The sequence below is a fragment of the Misgurnus anguillicaudatus genome, chromosome 20 (genome assembly GCF_027580225.2).
Source record: "Misgurnus anguillicaudatus chromosome 20, ASM2758022v2, whole genome shotgun sequence".
Classification (NCBI taxonomy): Eukaryota; Metazoa; Chordata; class Actinopteri; order Cypriniformes; family Cobitidae; genus Misgurnus; species Misgurnus anguillicaudatus.
In genome coordinates, this window is record NC_073356.2 from 30,107,731 (window position 1) to 30,123,949 (window position 16,219).

Consider the following 16,219-nt stretch of genomic DNA (forward strand, 5'->3'; position numbering starts at 1 on the left):
GTGAACTATCCCTTTAATTTATCACAAATTCTGTGTAATTAAACCTCAGAAAAATAAGACTACTAACCAACACCAATACATTGTATAATATGTTTTGTTTCATTAAAATTTTAAGTTTTGGAATGTTTTATGTCCAAAAATTTCTTTGGGGGCCACCAAGGGATGCACCGTACACAGGGGAGAGACATAATCTAAAAAAAAATCCAGAAATCACAATATATAAATTTTAACTATTTATTTGCACGATACAGCTGCAAACAAGTACCCGAACACCTGTCTATCAGCTAGAATTCTGACCTTCAAAGACCCGTTAGTCTGCCTTTAAAATGTCCACGTCCACTCCATTTATTATCCTAAATTAGATGCACAAAGACACCTGTCCACCTCATACAATCAGTAAGAATCCAACTACTAACATGGCCAAGACAAAAGAGCTGTCCAAACACACTAGAGACAAAATTGTACACCTCCACAAGGCTGGAAAGGGCTACAGGGAAATTGCCAAGCAGCTTGGTGAAAAAAGGTCCACTGTTGGAGCAATCATTTGAAAATGCAAGAAGCTAAACATGACTGTCAATCTCAATCGGACTGGGGCTCCATGCAAGATCTCACCTCGTGGGGTCTCGATGATCCTGAGAAAGGTGAAAAATCAGCCCAGAACTACACGGGAGGAGCTGGTCAATGACCTGAAAAGAGCTGGGACCACCGTTTCCAAGGTTACTGTTGGTAATACACTAAGACGTCATGGTTTGAAATCATGCATGGCACGGAAGGTTCCCCTGCTTAAACAAGCACATGTCCAGGACCGTATTAAACCCAATGACCATTTGGATGATCCAGAGGAGTCATGGGAGAAAGTCATGTGGTCAGATGAGACCAAAATAGAACATTTTGGTCATAATTCAACTAAACGTGTTTGGAGGAAGAAGAATGATGAGTATCATCCCAAGAACACCATCCCTACTGTGAATCATGGGGGTGGTAGCATCATGCTTTGGGGGTGTTTTTCTGCAGATGGGACAGGGCGACTGCACTGTATTAAGGAGAGGATGACCGGCGCCATGTATTGCGATATTTTGGGGAACAACCCCTCAGTTAGAGCATTGAAGATGGGTTGAGGCTGGGTCTTCCAACATGACAATGACCCGAAGCACCCCAGCCAGGATAACCAAGGAGTGGCTCTGTGGAGGAGTGGGCCAAAATCCCTCCTGGAGTGTGTGCAAACCTGGTGAAAAACTACAGGAAACGTTTGACCTCTGTAATTGCAAACAAAGGCTACTGTACCAAATATTAACATTGATTTTCTCAGGTGTCCAAATACTCACCCGCAGCTGTATCATACAAACAAACAGTTATAAAAAAATCATACATTGTGATCACTGGACTCTTCTTCAGATCATGTCTCCCACAGTGGACATGCACCCACGATGACCATTTCAGACCCCTCCATGATCTCCAAGTGGGAGAACATGCAAAACAGCAGGGCGTTCAAATACATATCCTCCTCACTGTATTATTACAATTTTACATTTGTCTACAAAAACATTTTTAGAGCATATAAACAGACATTAACATAAAAAACAATGTCTTCAAGTGTGTTTCAAGTTTGACTATAGGCTTGAAAATACAACAGGGCTAAAAGATAAATTTGAATATGAAAACTGGCAAGTTTATCAAATGATGCAACCTTGAGAGGAGTTAGATTGAGGCAGATTGGTTTTCTATTTATCTATCCACCTATCCATTGCTCTGTGCTTCAACCTGCTCTTCATCCTTCACCTGACCAGAGCTTATTGTGTATGAAGGGTCCTTAAGAGACACAATTTCTTGTATCTTCAGGAAAGTTTCACAGTCTGGGGAGAAGTGATTCCTCTGAAAGGCATGATTTACAGAAATTATTTTTTTAAATGAGTGTCACAATAAAGATAAACAGAGTGTTGATGCTCACATTGAGAGAGAGACGTCGAAGGCCTCAATCACCTTGGCTCTCCAAAGATGAGAGGAAGAGCTTTAGTGCTTCCTCTGTCAGTTCATTTCCTATCAGTAAAGAATAAACTAAGATTGCTTACAATGTTTATTGTGATAAAAAGAATTGTAGAGAATGAGCTTGAAGTCTCTATTGGTTCACCCGAGAGATTAAGATAGTCCAGGTAGTGGTTTCCTGGATGAAGGACTTTCCCTCCGCTGTGCACAATTTCAGTATCCAGAAGTGGGATCACTGTTTCACTCGCCTCCGCTGTCTCATGTAGGCCTACTAATGTCTAGTGAAAGATTTCATTAGAGTTTTATAGTATTCATTGTTTTACTTTCTCTTTCAAATTTACCTCTGGCTCAGGCGCTGTCAGATTCTTATCTTTGCCGCCCATCTTTCCAACCTGACTACGGGCCACTTTGTTGTCTAAATTAAAATGCAAAAAGGTCTTTCTTTAAATATTCACAACCAAGTATAATCAAAACAGGCATGCAAGTGTTCAAATGAATTACCTTTTTTTGCCAGCTTTGGCTCTTCTTTCTTTGCTGTTTGACCATGTGCCGGTTTCTCCTCTTTCTTAAAGTTGTCCTACATTAACAGTAATCAAATATAAATAATGCAATGCACAAAATTTTTTTTATATCATGACGAGACATAAAAAAGACGCTCTACCTTCTTTTTGACACCCTTGTTGAGGTTATGGTCCAGTGATGAGCTGCTGTGGACTGAAAGAGATGTGCTGTCAGTGAGACTGACCTGAGACGGCTGGACCAGCGTCGATTCCTCACGCTTCATTATCAATCTCCTCCTCTCTACGATCTCTTCATGTGTCAAAGCAAAGGTACTGAGCACCTACAGAAATAAATGGATGTGTATATAAAATATATTATATTAATAAATAATAATCACTGATAAATTAGGCAGAGAAGATGCAGATGTATAGAAGTGTACCTCAGCTAGATGAGCCGCCCCCTTATCACCTATATGATTGTAGGATAATGACAGACACCTCAAGGAACGATTAAAACGCAGACCCTTTAAAAATTAAAAAATGAAGATAACATATCCTGTAACAAATCTGTACATTCTTCCATATACAAAATAAACTCTACAAACCTGAGCGATATAAATGGCACCTGCATCCCCAATGTTATTAAAGGCCAAGTTGAGTGACAGGAGGGCCTTGTTGGACGAATGTACAGTTGAAAGAGCTGAACCAATCAGACGAGCTCCCTCCTCTCCTATATGATTGTTCCGCAGTGATAAATAAGACAACCTAGCATGAAAAAGAAATGCTATTTTTGGGCTATGTGAAAAACTACTAATAATGCATTAGCATCCAAAAGCCTTCTCATCTTTAGGGTACAATTAAGTTCATGATTTTATGCAAATATTATATAAGGGGTTGTTTAGAAATAATAATGACTTACATGCTGCCCTCCCCAATAATTAAGTGGTAACTCTGCTCTGGGAGTGAATTACCTTCCAAAACCACTTTCCTAGCACAGACATAAGTTAATAGATGATGTCAGTAGCTTTACAACATTGGTTATCACATGACTGATTTATTATGCAGTTCATTTAAATAATTATCTCAATGAAAATATTTTTTTGATCACATACAAGTCAACTTTATTTTTAAAAATGATTGACACTTCCAGAAAGTAAAAATATAAAGGCATCAATATTCCCTCTATAGACATTTAATAACTGTCTGGATTAGTTTTTGATGGATGGATGCGCTATTTTCGAGCTTTAAAGTCCACCAGCTTTAAAGACAATCAGGTTTTTATTGCTGTTTAGCTGTTTATATGTCTATGTGATGTTTTAATATGCTTTAAGACAAACCATGTGCAAATATTTTCTCCATATAATATGAGTTTTCAAAAAAAGTGCAAAAGAGTGGAGGTGGGGAACTAATTAGCATATTCATAGATCCACATATACTAAATAAGGCAAGGGTGTAGATCAGGGGTCTTCAACTAATTTTAAAAATTTAAATATGAAACTTTTACCCCTATTTTTACTTTTTTTAAATTTTTACTTTGACTTATTATATATTTATTATTTTAGTGCTGGGCAAAGATTAATCGCGATTAATCACATACAAAAAAGTGTGTGCTGTCTGTAATGTGTGTGTGTGTGTGTGTGTGTGTGTGTGTGTGTGTGTACTGTGTGTAATTATTATGTATATTTAACCACAAACACATATATTCATTTCAGAATTTTTTTATTTATATATAATTTTTTAACATTTATATATCATATATTTTGTATGCATATTTTGTATGTGATTAATCGTGATTAATCTTTGCCCAGCACTATTAAATATGTTATGATGTACGTTGTTTATGTTACTTTTTATTATAGGTCATATATTAAAAACATGCATTTCCAAAAAAAGATGCACATATTTTGTATCCAGTATCTTGTCTTTTAATGACTGAAAGCTAATATTTTCTTTTTAATATTTTAAAAAACAATTGCAGTTTAACATTGCAAGAGCAAAATGTTAATATTTCAACTATAAACATTCCACTTGTTGTTTACCTTTTTAATATTTTAAAGATATATCTAAACCGCCTTTCCATTGTACACTACATTTGTACACGACTGTCAGAGTTCGCCCCCTAGTGGCAGTCGTAATGAAATTTCAGTTTAATCGCAAATCCGTGCCAACATGAGAGAAACTAATTACAGCACGAGAGCCTTTAATCTACGAATATATTTATACTTAAGAATTTACTTATCAGTAATCAATCGTTTTTTAAAAAATTGAAGTGTTACTGAAAAAAAAGGATTGATAATTTTCACATTGCAAACAGTGTTTTGACTGGAACCCCCTGAAATACAACACTTCTGGTTGGGTTGTCACATGCGATGTAGTCGCACAAGTTTTTTTATGCATCCAAAACTCAAATTGGATCCAAAAATTACCCACCCACAGGTGGTTGGCACCCCACGCAGCCCCTTTTCGACTCTCCTTTCGGATTATCAGCCGTCATTTGTCATGTACAGTGGAAAGGCGGCTTTAAAGTAACCACGCTGATTTCAATCAGACAAAGATGACCGGCGGGTCGCATTCGTAGCCACTTTCACATGAATTTTTTTAAAAATATGCTATTATGATCCTCAAAGATAAGTTTTAAGGGATAACATTATTGACTCCGGGGGGGCTTTAAAATGGGGCATGATCCAATGTTTTTATAAAGCTGACAAAGCCAGGATTAGGGTGGTCCTTATAATGGGTCAATTTTTTTTTAATGTTCAACTCTCACCCCCTAAATGTGTAGGATATCAATAAAACACACTGTGCAAAATGTTTAATTGTTCCTACAATATCTAGAGATTGCTCAAAGCCTTTGAATATTCCGAAATCACATATTTTTTTGCAAAAACGGTACTATTTAAAAAAGCACAACACACATAAAACTTGCTTCTTGGAGGGTAACTTTGTTCCAGTTATTTCAGTCTCTTCTGATCCGAGTAACCATATAGCGGACTTGCTTCGTGTTGCTTCAGCCATTGTCTCAGTGTTGTCTATTCACATTGAAGCGTTCTTGCTTTGAAAGACATATCACAACTAAAACAGGAGTTTTAATTGCATGGAGCATGGTCAAATAAGTCCATCGCTGCCATGAGTTTACATTATTAAACAATTATACAGGCTGGCACAAAGTATCACATAATACGCAAATGTGTTAAACTTCAAAGGTTTTGAGCAACCTCTAAGTATTGAAAACATTTTGCCCAATTGCTTCTATCTATTTATTCAAACATATTGGTGGGGTGAGAGCATGAACTTTTAAAGCTGAAAAACAAGGACCACCCTAGCAAGGATATTATTTAATATATTTCCGGCTGTGTTTGGTGCAATAAAGAAAGTTATATACACCGGAAGGCTTGATGGTGAGTAAAACATGGGTTAATTTTCATTTTGGGGTGAACTATTCCTTTAAAGACTATACAGAGGTATTTTTCTTGTGGAATTGAAATCACCTGAGATTTGAACACAGAGCGATGGTGTTTCTCAGTAAGGTGAAGGTGTAATCTGTCAAGCCTGTGCGCCACATGCTGCAAAACATCAGCATTAGTGACATGGGCGTAACATTAAAATACTCTTTGCTTGTAAGTGGACAACACACAAACACAGAGACTCACTGTAGGCTCTGTAAGCTATCGAGCGAAGGAAATATTTTGCTCAGCACCTGAAGCATCTTCTCATCCACCCTCCATCCTATCAACATAATAAAAATAAGCAAAAAACATCAAAGTGGAATATTTACTATAAAATGTTGAGTTACTTTAAATTAAAGTGTTACCAAAATGCTTACCCGATATCTTTACCTCCTTTACGTCTTCATTTTCAAGCTCGATCTGGAGACAGGGCTTTGGGGACCATGTTGACATTTGGCTTTCTGCTTTTTTCAGGGTTGGAGTTTATTTTTAGGTATTTAAACAGTATAAATAAACAAATTAACATATGCACTTCACAGTCATTTGAAGAGATTATTTGGGTTTGTAAATAATAAAAGGCATACTATAAGCCAGCAAACAACATCTAATAAGGCAAATATGTGGTATATGAATTGTTGATTTTTGTTAAAAAGCACTGGGTCATGGGTTTGATCTATAAATGCAAAATGTATAAATAAAAAAGTCAATAAAAGGGAGAATTTACCCATAATTCCACTCTCTGATGGTGGCTCTTGCTGCCTTATCTTAATAATAGGGACTTCTCTCACACCCGTCAGTTTACACAGCATAGGGAGGTCAACTTCAAGATTTCCTGAACAATGGTAGTCATCTATTGTTAACATTGACATATAAAGGGGAATGCACTTAAGCTCATAACTAAATGTGTATCTTGAACTTATCAAATAAGTGTCCAAATAAAACTGTCCGTCAAGTCACCTGCAGTCTTTTGTGGTTCTTTCTCAGTCCCAGAATCCACCTTGTCTGCTTCCTTTTTCGCAGATTTATCAACTCGCTTTTTCATCTTTCAAAAATAAAAGGTTTGATGGCTTAAAGTAAATTTGAGGTATAAATTAAGAACTTCAATGTTTAGGACGATGCCACTCTGAACGGGTTGTAGTTTGTTGCTATGGCAACATTACGCACTGAGGAGGAAGTCACCAAGATATCATCGGCTGGTTTTAGCGCCACCCAGAGGACAAGTGTCGTTTATATTTTTAAGTGGCATTTATGGTAAAACTCGGGGCTAAATCCAGTCAGATAAAAGTGAGATTTATTAAAAAAAAACAATTACAAAAAAATACTGTATTATAATCAAAGTTCCGGCCAACACTGAACGAGGAACAGTTCACCCAAAAATTTAAATTCATTATTTACTCACCCTTAAGTTCCAAACCTCTATAAATGTCTTGTAACCAAACAGTTTTGGAGTACTATAGACTTCCATAGTATTTTTGTCCTCATATTCCTTCTAGTTTGATTACAAATATATTCCATTGTGTTCAGCTGGACAACGACAGTAAGCTTATTTGAATTCAAGCGGCGCTGCAAGAACTGACAGGCGATGACATCACATTACCGCGAGAGCGATTCGAAATCAGATTTCTCCGTATGATTTCTTGTATCGCTCTCGCGGTACTTTGATGTCATCCGCCTGTCGGTTCCTGCGGGTTGCATGAACTCGAACAAACTTATAAACAGGTTTGACTTGGGAATATAATGACAGATTTTTTTCAAGTTTTTGGGTGAACTACTGAAATTGTTACTTAAAAAGGTTATTAGCCACCAACAGCATAATAAATAACAAGAGTTTTACCTTATTTTTAAAGATTTTCAGTATCCTATGGTTCTTCACATATTACATTACATAAAATGACTGAATCAGATAGAAGTACTAAAGTATAGTTGACTTGAACGGTTTTCAGTGTTGTGTTTTGTAAATCAAACGATGGTACACAATGTCAATATGCTACGCAATAGTTAAAATTCACTTTATTTGAAGATGTATTGACTGTCCATACAAATAAAATACGATTTGTCTGTATACCTGGAGTAATAATGGTTATGATGACCTTGCAATGAACTGCATCACAGATTCTCTGCTAAATGTATAAGCAACAGGCAAGTATATTCACAATAATGTAGTGCTTTTTATTAAAAAACAAACAAACAAACAAACAAAAACAAACAAATAGAATATAAAACAAAAAAGTAAAAACCAACAGCATTTTCATGACTTTATAATTACAAACTTTGAACCAGAGTGGAAGAAGTTTTGACAAACTGTACACAACATCACAAAATGCCTGCCAGTCTGTCCGTATACAATGCTTGCATCTTATTTTGTGATTGTCTAAAAATAACTAAACAAATCACACAAAAACACACAAATACAAGAAATACAAGCATTATATGTATGACCGCTATCACAAAGAAAGAACAATCTTTTCTCATTTAAAAGAATTAAAATAATTAAAAAGGAGATTAAGAACATGATATCGGGTTGACAGCCTCTTTTTTCTGTCACGTTCCAAAATATCATTTTACATTTTTATGTTGGTTTGTTTTTTTAGTGTTCAACACTTTGCAGCAAAAAAACGAGGAACATTATATCCTTTTCTCCTCCAAAGGAATAATAATAATAATAATTATAATAATGTTAATATTCATTTTTACAGTGACGGGTGCCAGGTCAGGGGTCACCTTTCGACAAAGTCCATCAGACGACGATCCACCCCTTTTGAAATGAGCAAAATTCATGTGTTTGGGTAAAGTCAGAAATTCGTTTGAAATTATTAATCTGCCACATTCTCGTCCGCTTCTAAAGTTATACGTGACAGTTCTGTCAATACAAATCGTGTAATAATCATAAGAATGTTAATAATAATAACAATAATAATAATAATAATAATACATATAGGGCTGAATCCTGTACAATACAATACACAAAATCCATTATCAAGATATTGCTTATGGAGAAATCTCTCACATTTTCCCGTCTGTATATATACATAGCTTGGCACTATACAAATTAATTTTCTTTTAATGTCAGTTTGTTTTTTTTAAGGGGTCCATTGAAGGTGGAAATACTTAGCTGATGCATTAAGGGCAAAAATCTTATTACAATTTTATAAACATTCTCAATGGCAACCTGAAAGGCTTAAAAAAACAAAACAAATAAAATAAAATCAAACCCCCCTTCCCAACCCCGTACAAGCCACTCACAAACAATATGACATCACATGATACAATAAGTTCTTGTGATCATGACTTAAACTGTTTATTAACTGCTGTCAAGCCCTTAAGTTGTTTCCTCTTTCGTATTTATATTACCAGAATGGGCGCGCACGCACACACACACACACACACACACAATCTCACACACTACCATATAAACAAGAGCTCAAGACCATTGGCATTCTAAGGCATTATATAAAGCCAGCGTGCCTCCACTGCTAGATTTTCTTTGAGCTGGTGAATTAAATACTTTTAAAAAGAGGGCGGGGCTGGCAGCCACTCTAACCAATCACAATGCCCACGATAACAGAAGCGTAACATTCCCGCTCACAAATAGGGATGCCCCTATCGTGCTCCATTCCTAACGTAATTACAGTAAAAACAAAAAACGCAGGTAATATACTTATTTGTTTTGCTTTATCATACAGCATTGATCAATACTGCGCAAGTGTTAGTGTCTTATCCGTACATCTCCTGGAGCAGATTTCCGTGTTGTTAAAAGTGCAGTTAGTCGACATAACTCTCTTCTCAGTCTACGGGCAGTGTGTGTGCGCCACACTGCACCTCCTACGCTGCTCCTATTTCCTCCACGCAAGTCTTTACAAGGGGGCGCCAGACTCCCATTTTCCACTTGCAGCCGAAATGTATCTGACCCTCGAAGGCCGAAAATAGTACCAGACGTTTCCTTAAAAACGTAGACCTCAGTGGAACTTTTGGTTGGGTCGACAAGCTTTCGACAAGTTAATGTCAATTTCATCACTGTTCCTATGTCTGACACTTGCGTGTTTTCAGTGTACTTTCGGTACACATTAAGGTGACAAATTACATGCGTGTCCTCAGTGCATGAGGCTAGGGCCGGTCCGAAGGACTTGAATATAAACGGGAGAGAATTTGTGCCCTTGATGTCGCCTCCCTCTTCCGTTTCCCCTCTTTTCAGGTGTTGCCCACCTTCGCGTCTTTATCCTCTTCGTCTGTTCTGCACGCGTGCTTAGCAGAAATGCAGTCTGCATTACTTCCTGCAAATAAATTCGCTCAATCCAAGCGTCCGTCTGCGAAGGCGACGTCCGGAGCCTTCCTCTAGAAGATACGTGACGTCTATCGCTGTGGGAGAGATGAAAAAATGACTAAATTTCTCAGTTGTGGATGAGAGGGAGCGGTATTCCCAAGAGCTGTCGGTGGGAGCAGGTGCTCTTGTGAGTAACATATAAATAAACTAGGTTTAAAAGTTAAAAATAATTAAATAAAATTGTTACCTTCCTACAAAACAGTACGAATCTGTTTGAAATAGAGATGCATAACGATTAATCGCGATTAATCTATAGCAGAATAAAAAAAAATGTTTACATCATATATGTATGTGAACTGTGTATAATAACTTTGTATAGATAAATGCACACACATGCATGCATATATTTAAGAAATGATTGCATGTGTATATACATTTATGTATAATTTATATTATATATAAATTCTTAATATATGAATATATATATTTTATTAAAATTATACATGCATATGTCCATATTTATATATACATAATTATTATACACAGTTTACAAATATATGATAGACAAAAACTTTTATTCGGCTATAGATTATTCGCGATTAATCGTTTGGCATCCCTAGCTTGAAAAATAAATCTTTCCTTTTCCAACTATTTGTCAATGTAAAATTTACACTAACGCCGTTTTCATTCTTTCGCTCTTACCGTTCTTGGTTGGCGCTCGGTGCAGCAAGTCGAGCAGAATCTTGTTCAGTCGATCTCTCTGCGCTTCCCTTCTTCCCAATATGGATGGATGAAGAGGTGAAGACGAAAGTGAAGAGGAGGACGGTGCATCTAACATGTCTCGCCCTCCTCCTCTCTCCTGGGAGCCCTCGTCCATTTCCCTCCTCTCCTCACCGTCTTCCTCTTCCTCCAGATCTTCGGTTTCCCCACCGGTCCTTCCGTCCTGTGAGGCGGGCAGCTGCGTGATGGGGGTGCTGGTGTCCTCCTGTCTGGTGTCCATGTCTCCCTCCACTCCTCCTCTGTCTCTGTCCTCGTCTCCGTCCCTTGAAAAGGCGACGGACAGGCGGTCACATGACGCGCTGGGTGAGGGGTCCTCATCGCAGTTGGATGCATCTTTTGGCCGTTCGCTTTTCCAGGCAGAGCGGCCGCCGTTTCGCTTGTAGTTGTCTGGCACGTAATGAGGCTAATTAGGGAGAGCGAATGCAAAGGAGAGAGTACATGAATGAGGGAATGCTGCCTTATGTAATAATTTATACACTATATGTGACCCTGGACCTATAATCATTAAAGTAAAGATCATGTTGCATGAAGACATTTGGTACTTTTATATTGTAAATATAAAAAAAGATTTATTATTAGTAATCAAATATGAATTTAAGGCTGTCTGGGAAACCACTCCCAATACAAGTCTCGCTACTCCAGTACTCACTGAGAAGTCTCTCTTAGGCGCGAGTCTCTTGGGAAAGTGGTTGAATGCGTAGGGCTTGGTGCACACTGGGTAACGGTTACGGTGGATCTTGTAAAACAGGTGTGCAGATTTATCCAGCCGGTAGTCACAAATGTAAACATCCTGCTCCTTTACACCTTTCGGCCGACCTGTATCCAGTAGAGACAGCAAATGTTAGTAAATGTTTTCCCTTTATATTCACTGCTACATTTATGCATTTGAATGTGACTTGCAGTGCATTTTCGCAAATACGATTTTATGAAAATCGTACCCATGACTTTTGCAGCGCTAAAGCAACCACACGAGAACACTACAGGACGTAAATTATATGGGTTGTTTTCATCAAATAACATCTTGGACTATACAATTACAGCTCCTGTTACCTCTATGCTGTATATGGGCGTATGTTTGTTGTATATACAAACGTCTCACCCTTGCAGTAGGTATACAGGTCCAGCACACAGCACATCCCCACCACTGCCTCGAGCGGTATGATCTCATAGAGCGGCACCCTGAACAGCTCGTTGTGATAGAAGCGGCGAGAAGGGGAGTGATGCGTCTCATGAGGACGGAAATAGTGATGACCGAAGGCAAACCTCTCACCGCTGTAGGAAAAAGTAAATATTTTTATTATAAGGTGCTGCAGGATTTAATATAAGAGACATAAACACTTATACTACAGTCAGTTTCTCGAGGCAGTCACAAGTGTTGACACAACTATACAACAAATTTAAATGACAGTTTTGTATTCGAATGCAAATATTTTTCTTTTGAGACCCTTTACAGTAATAAACCAAACAGATCATTTTATATGTAAGTGAGAATGCTTTATTTCTGTATTGTGACATATTTCTGAGTGAAACGGAATATCACACAAAAATAAAAATAGTGGACGTGATTTGTGTTTTTTACTGTGAATTGATTGGATATAGAAACGTAGGTGTTTTATATAGAAATTGAATTAAAGTAATATTCCACTTTCATAAAAATATTCAAATAATGTACTCACCCCCACCTCATCCAAGATGTTTATGTCTTTCTTTGTTCAGTCGAGAAGAAGTTTTTTTGAGCAAAACATTCCAGGATTTTTCTTCATATAGTGGACCTCAACAATTGCAGTGTTTCAATGCAGTTTAAAAATTGCAGTTATAATGCCGCTTTAGAAGGGCTCTAAGCGATCTCAACTGAGGCATAACTGTGGGTTCACACCAGACGCGTTTGAGGCGTCAAATTCACGTTTACCGCGCGTAGTTGGACGCTTTAACATTTGGAGTGTACTCGCTTCATTCGCGCATAAAATTCTAGTCATCGAGACATTCACGATGAAATTTGCATCATGGGAGGGGCTTCTGCAACTCCGCTCGCTTCCTGTAATCACGTCACTACTAGAGCAAGCTCCTGATTGGTTAAAGGGACACCATGAAACTTTTTGGCCACTAGGGGGTGCTAGACGTGTATTTTTCACGCCTAGCGCCCCTAGAGGCCACAAGCGCCGCAGCACTGTCGCAAAGGAAATTAACTGGCCAACCTTAAAACTAAACTAAAAACTTAACATTTAAAACGCTAAACGATCAACATTTTGAGACAACAGGGAGAAACGCAATCATGTTACAACTTTCTGATGAGGAACTCGTCGTGGCAGAAGCCATTTCTCAATCTGAAGGTTGCAGCCTCCGAATGTCGTATTTCTAAGCTGCATACGTCATCAAGACGTCTTATTTCACAATATTAACAATTATAAAGTTGACTATTGTACTTAGTTAATCATAAATTGTTGCAGTATGCTTATGACTTGCGAATGTAATGCTCAGTTTACCTTAATAAACGAGGCTTGATGACGTATGCAGCCTGCATATTTCACCTCCGGAGGCTGCAGCCTTCCAATTGACAAACGACCTTGCCTTTTTCCAAACAAATATTGTTGCATCGTCTCTCTCTCCCTCGCCACCAGGATTTTCCGCAATGGCGCTCGTTTTTTTGTGTGAAAATTGTCGCTCCAAATCCAAGTAAACCGATGTGATCCAAGCAGACCTAAAGTCTGCCGCTTTGTAATACGTCACGTGAGTGACAGCGGAACGCAGCAAATGAGGAAGAGAGAAACGCTCGGATCTGATTGGTGAATGAGTAGGGTTTGGTTTTACACTGTGAGCAAGTTTGACTGCTGTAGCATCCTGGATTGTAATGTAAATAAATACCATAGACACAGTAAAAGAAAGGTAAATGCGTCGTGAACACAGCATCTGAATACAGCGAACGATAAGCAAGATAATCGCCGTCATTTATAAAGAAGATCGCATTTATGTATGAATCAAGATCGTGAGTTTTTATAAAAAATTGCCTTAAAGGGGAATCGAACCCGGGTCGCCCGTGTTATAGGTCCGTGACACTAAAACTGTGCCACGGAGTCACATGCTGTAAGTTGCTCTCTACACTCGTTAAGTAGCCTCCATCAGAATTCACGTTAAAAACAAATTGTCTGGAGGAAGTGACGTATGCCGTAAAGCAGTCGAATTTCGTAGTTTTTTTTGGTGCTCTGGTTACTACCAGAAACCCTAAGTTTTAAAATACGAGTAAAAGTGATACAGACCCCGTCAGGCTATGGTAGACATGTCATTCAACCTATTTAAAGTCGATGTACTACCACAAGGGTCTTGAAAATTTATTATGAAGGTTGAAAAATTACATGGTGTCACTTTAACGCGGTGCGTTTTTCCGTCAAAGTTCAGATTTTTCAACTCGCGCATTTCCCGCAGCAATCGCATCTGTGATTGAAATCACTCGCGCTTGAAGCCTCTACCGCGGCTGGTGTGAACGCAGCATTAGGGTCTTATCTACCGAAACTATTGTCGTCTTGCACTAGCCGTGTGAGGCAGCCGCGTGACCTTACATAGTACATTATGACGTCGAAAAGGTTATGCATGACGTATGCGAAACTTACACTCCAATGTTTACAAGTGTGGCGAAAGAGAACCGTTCCAACGTTCTTGTATGTGGAATGATAATAATTTATTTCTTTGTGTCAGTTTATCGTTTAAAATGGTCCGCAAGTTTGCGTTTTAAATATGTAACGCGTAACTTTTGGTGTGATTACATAATACGTAAGGTCACGCTGGCGCGTCACACGGCTAGTGCAAGACAATAAGGTAAGATTTAAAAGTACTTCTTTTGCTGAAAATGATGATTGTTTTGCTAGATAAGACCCTCATGCCTCGGTTGAAATTGTTTAGAGTCCTTTAATGCTGCACTGAAACAGTAAACTGTTGAGGTCCACTACATGAAGAAAAATCCTGAATTGCTTCCCTCAAAAAATTTCTTCTTGACTGAACAAAGAAAGACATAAACATCTTGGATGACATGGGGTGAGTAATTTATAGACCGTTTCATTGGACGCACGTGCGGTGACGCGATATTTTTGTTTCCTAGGTAATCTACGTGTTGTTTATTTTGCTTATAAATATAACGTGTTGTTATATAAATAAACTACTTTAAAAAGGACTTTAAAAAACTATTCTTAGCGGAATTTACCGGAAGTTACTAATGTTCCACGAAAGCCGCTTGTTTATGTTGTTTCTGCTGAAACCATCTCTAGGGGATTTTTTATGAAAGTGCAATATTCCTTTAACGGATTGTCCCACTGAAGCCGTCAAGCCGATGTCATTAGAGAAGGATAGCCACAAGAGGGCAGAAGTACATTTTCAGATTTTTATTAAAGTGTATGAGGACAAATAAATTTTGTAAAAAAAAAATGACCCACACGGACAATTGTTTTACAATGAACACTACAATATTATTTAAAAAAATAAAAACTGTCAGTTTTCATAGGGCCTTACTTTTCATTTTTCCAGAGTTTCTCAATACGGAAGATGTCCAGTTTGTCTCTGTTGATGTGAGACAGGAGACGGTACGATTGTCGCACCGGCTGGCCTTCTGGTGTTCGTCTGCTGTCTCTCATGAGATACACACAGTCACCTGCAAAAACCAAACATGATACATCAGTACATCTTGAAATAAAAAAATCTATTTTTTAAAGCAGGGCTCCAGACTAACTTTTTCACTAGAAGCAAAGTGGCCCCCAACTGTACATTTTAGGGGCGCAACCAGAAAATGTAGGGGCACACACCGCAAATCAACATGCTAACCAAATATTCACATTTCTACTAATTTCCACTGTATTACTAATAAATACTCTGATAATAGATGCAGAAAGCACAATGTGCTGTTTCAAAATCAGTGTCACATCACAAAAACGGTCAAATTAACTGGTCGCACATGTGCGACGATGTAAAATTCAGTGGCACACTCTCAAATTTTGGTGGCAAAATGCCACCATTTGGTGGCAGTCTGGAGCCCTGTAAAGTTTAAAAAAGTTTTTACAAAATAATATTACAACCTTATATTCAATTATTTAGAATTGCCTCCAATGCGCACAAACAAACACACATACCCTGATGCAACAGCAAGTCATCACGGAGGAGGCATATATAATAGATGGATCCTGATTGGGCGTAGCTTGGCTGGGGCACCATCGGGACCTCCTATTGTACCATTACAGGAAATACATATGAAAAAAAGAAAAGAAAGA

At 38.0% G+C, this 16,219-nt stretch overlaps 2 protein-coding genes across 5 annotated transcripts in view; both read right to left on the reverse strand.

Moving 5' to 3' along the window:
* Positions 1–1,497: 1,497 nt before the first annotated feature.
* Positions 1,498–7,484, reverse strand: lrrc71 (leucine rich repeat containing 71). Of its 4 annotated transcripts, none has more exons than XM_073857965.1 (14): positions 7,329–7,484; positions 6,887–6,971; positions 6,654–6,761; positions 6,307–6,390; positions 6,134–6,209; positions 5,972–6,046; positions 3,403–3,471; positions 3,089–3,248; positions 2,924–3,007; positions 2,645–2,824; positions 2,485–2,560; positions 2,129–2,398; positions 1,949–2,037; positions 1,498–1,872 (listed from the first exon to the last, which is right to left on the reverse strand). In XM_073857965.1, the coding sequence occupies exons 1-12, from the start codon at positions 7,392–7,394 to the stop codon at positions 2,295–2,297; spliced, it is 1,167 nt and encodes a 388-aa protein (XP_073714066.1). In that variant the 5' UTR covers positions 7,395–7,484; the 3' UTR covers positions 1,498–1,872; positions 1,949–2,037; positions 2,129–2,294. The 4 variants fall into 4 exon arrangements, with proteins under 4 accessions (XP_073714066.1, XP_073714065.1, XP_073714064.1 ...); XM_073857964.1 differs by having other exon boundaries at positions 6,307–6,393; XM_073857963.1 differs by having other exon boundaries at positions 6,654–6,779.
* A 440-nt stretch (positions 7,485–7,924) lies between these two features.
* The window catches only part of ash1l (ash1 (absent, small, or homeotic)-like (Drosophila)), a 35,484-nt gene continuing 27,189 nt past the window's right edge, over positions 7,925–16,219 (reverse strand). Inside the window, exons 22-27 of the mRNA XM_055220044.2 lie at positions 16,082–16,172; positions 15,468–15,606; positions 12,070–12,242; positions 11,620–11,786; positions 10,893–11,373; positions 7,925–10,285 (exon numbers count right to left, since the gene is read on the reverse strand). Coding sequence (XP_055076019.2) covers positions 10,194–10,285; positions 10,893–11,373; positions 11,620–11,786; positions 12,070–12,242; positions 15,468–15,606; positions 16,082–16,172 — 1,143 coding nt within the window. The 3' untranslated portion in view covers positions 7,925–10,193. The remainder of the gene's footprint in view (positions 10,286–10,892; positions 11,374–11,619; positions 11,787–12,069; positions 12,243–15,467; positions 15,607–16,081; positions 16,173–16,219) is intronic.

What these genes read in the sequence shown, in the direction of transcription:
- lrrc71 (XM_073857962.1), bottom strand. Translation starts at nt 7,394, where the DNA reads ATGGAAGTCTATAGTACTCCAAAACTGTTTGGTTACAAGACATTTATA. An exon ending in AAAGGAGGTAAAGATATCGG is followed by an intron (nt 6,210 to 6,306) that starts GTAAGCATTTTG and finishes TTATGTTGATAG; the next exon opens with GATGGAGGGTGGATGAGAAG. An exon ending in GGGCGGCTCATCTAGCTGAG is followed by an intron (nt 2,825 to 2,923) that starts GTACACTTCTAT and finishes TTATTTCTGTAG; the next exon opens with GTGCTCAGTACCTTTGCTTT.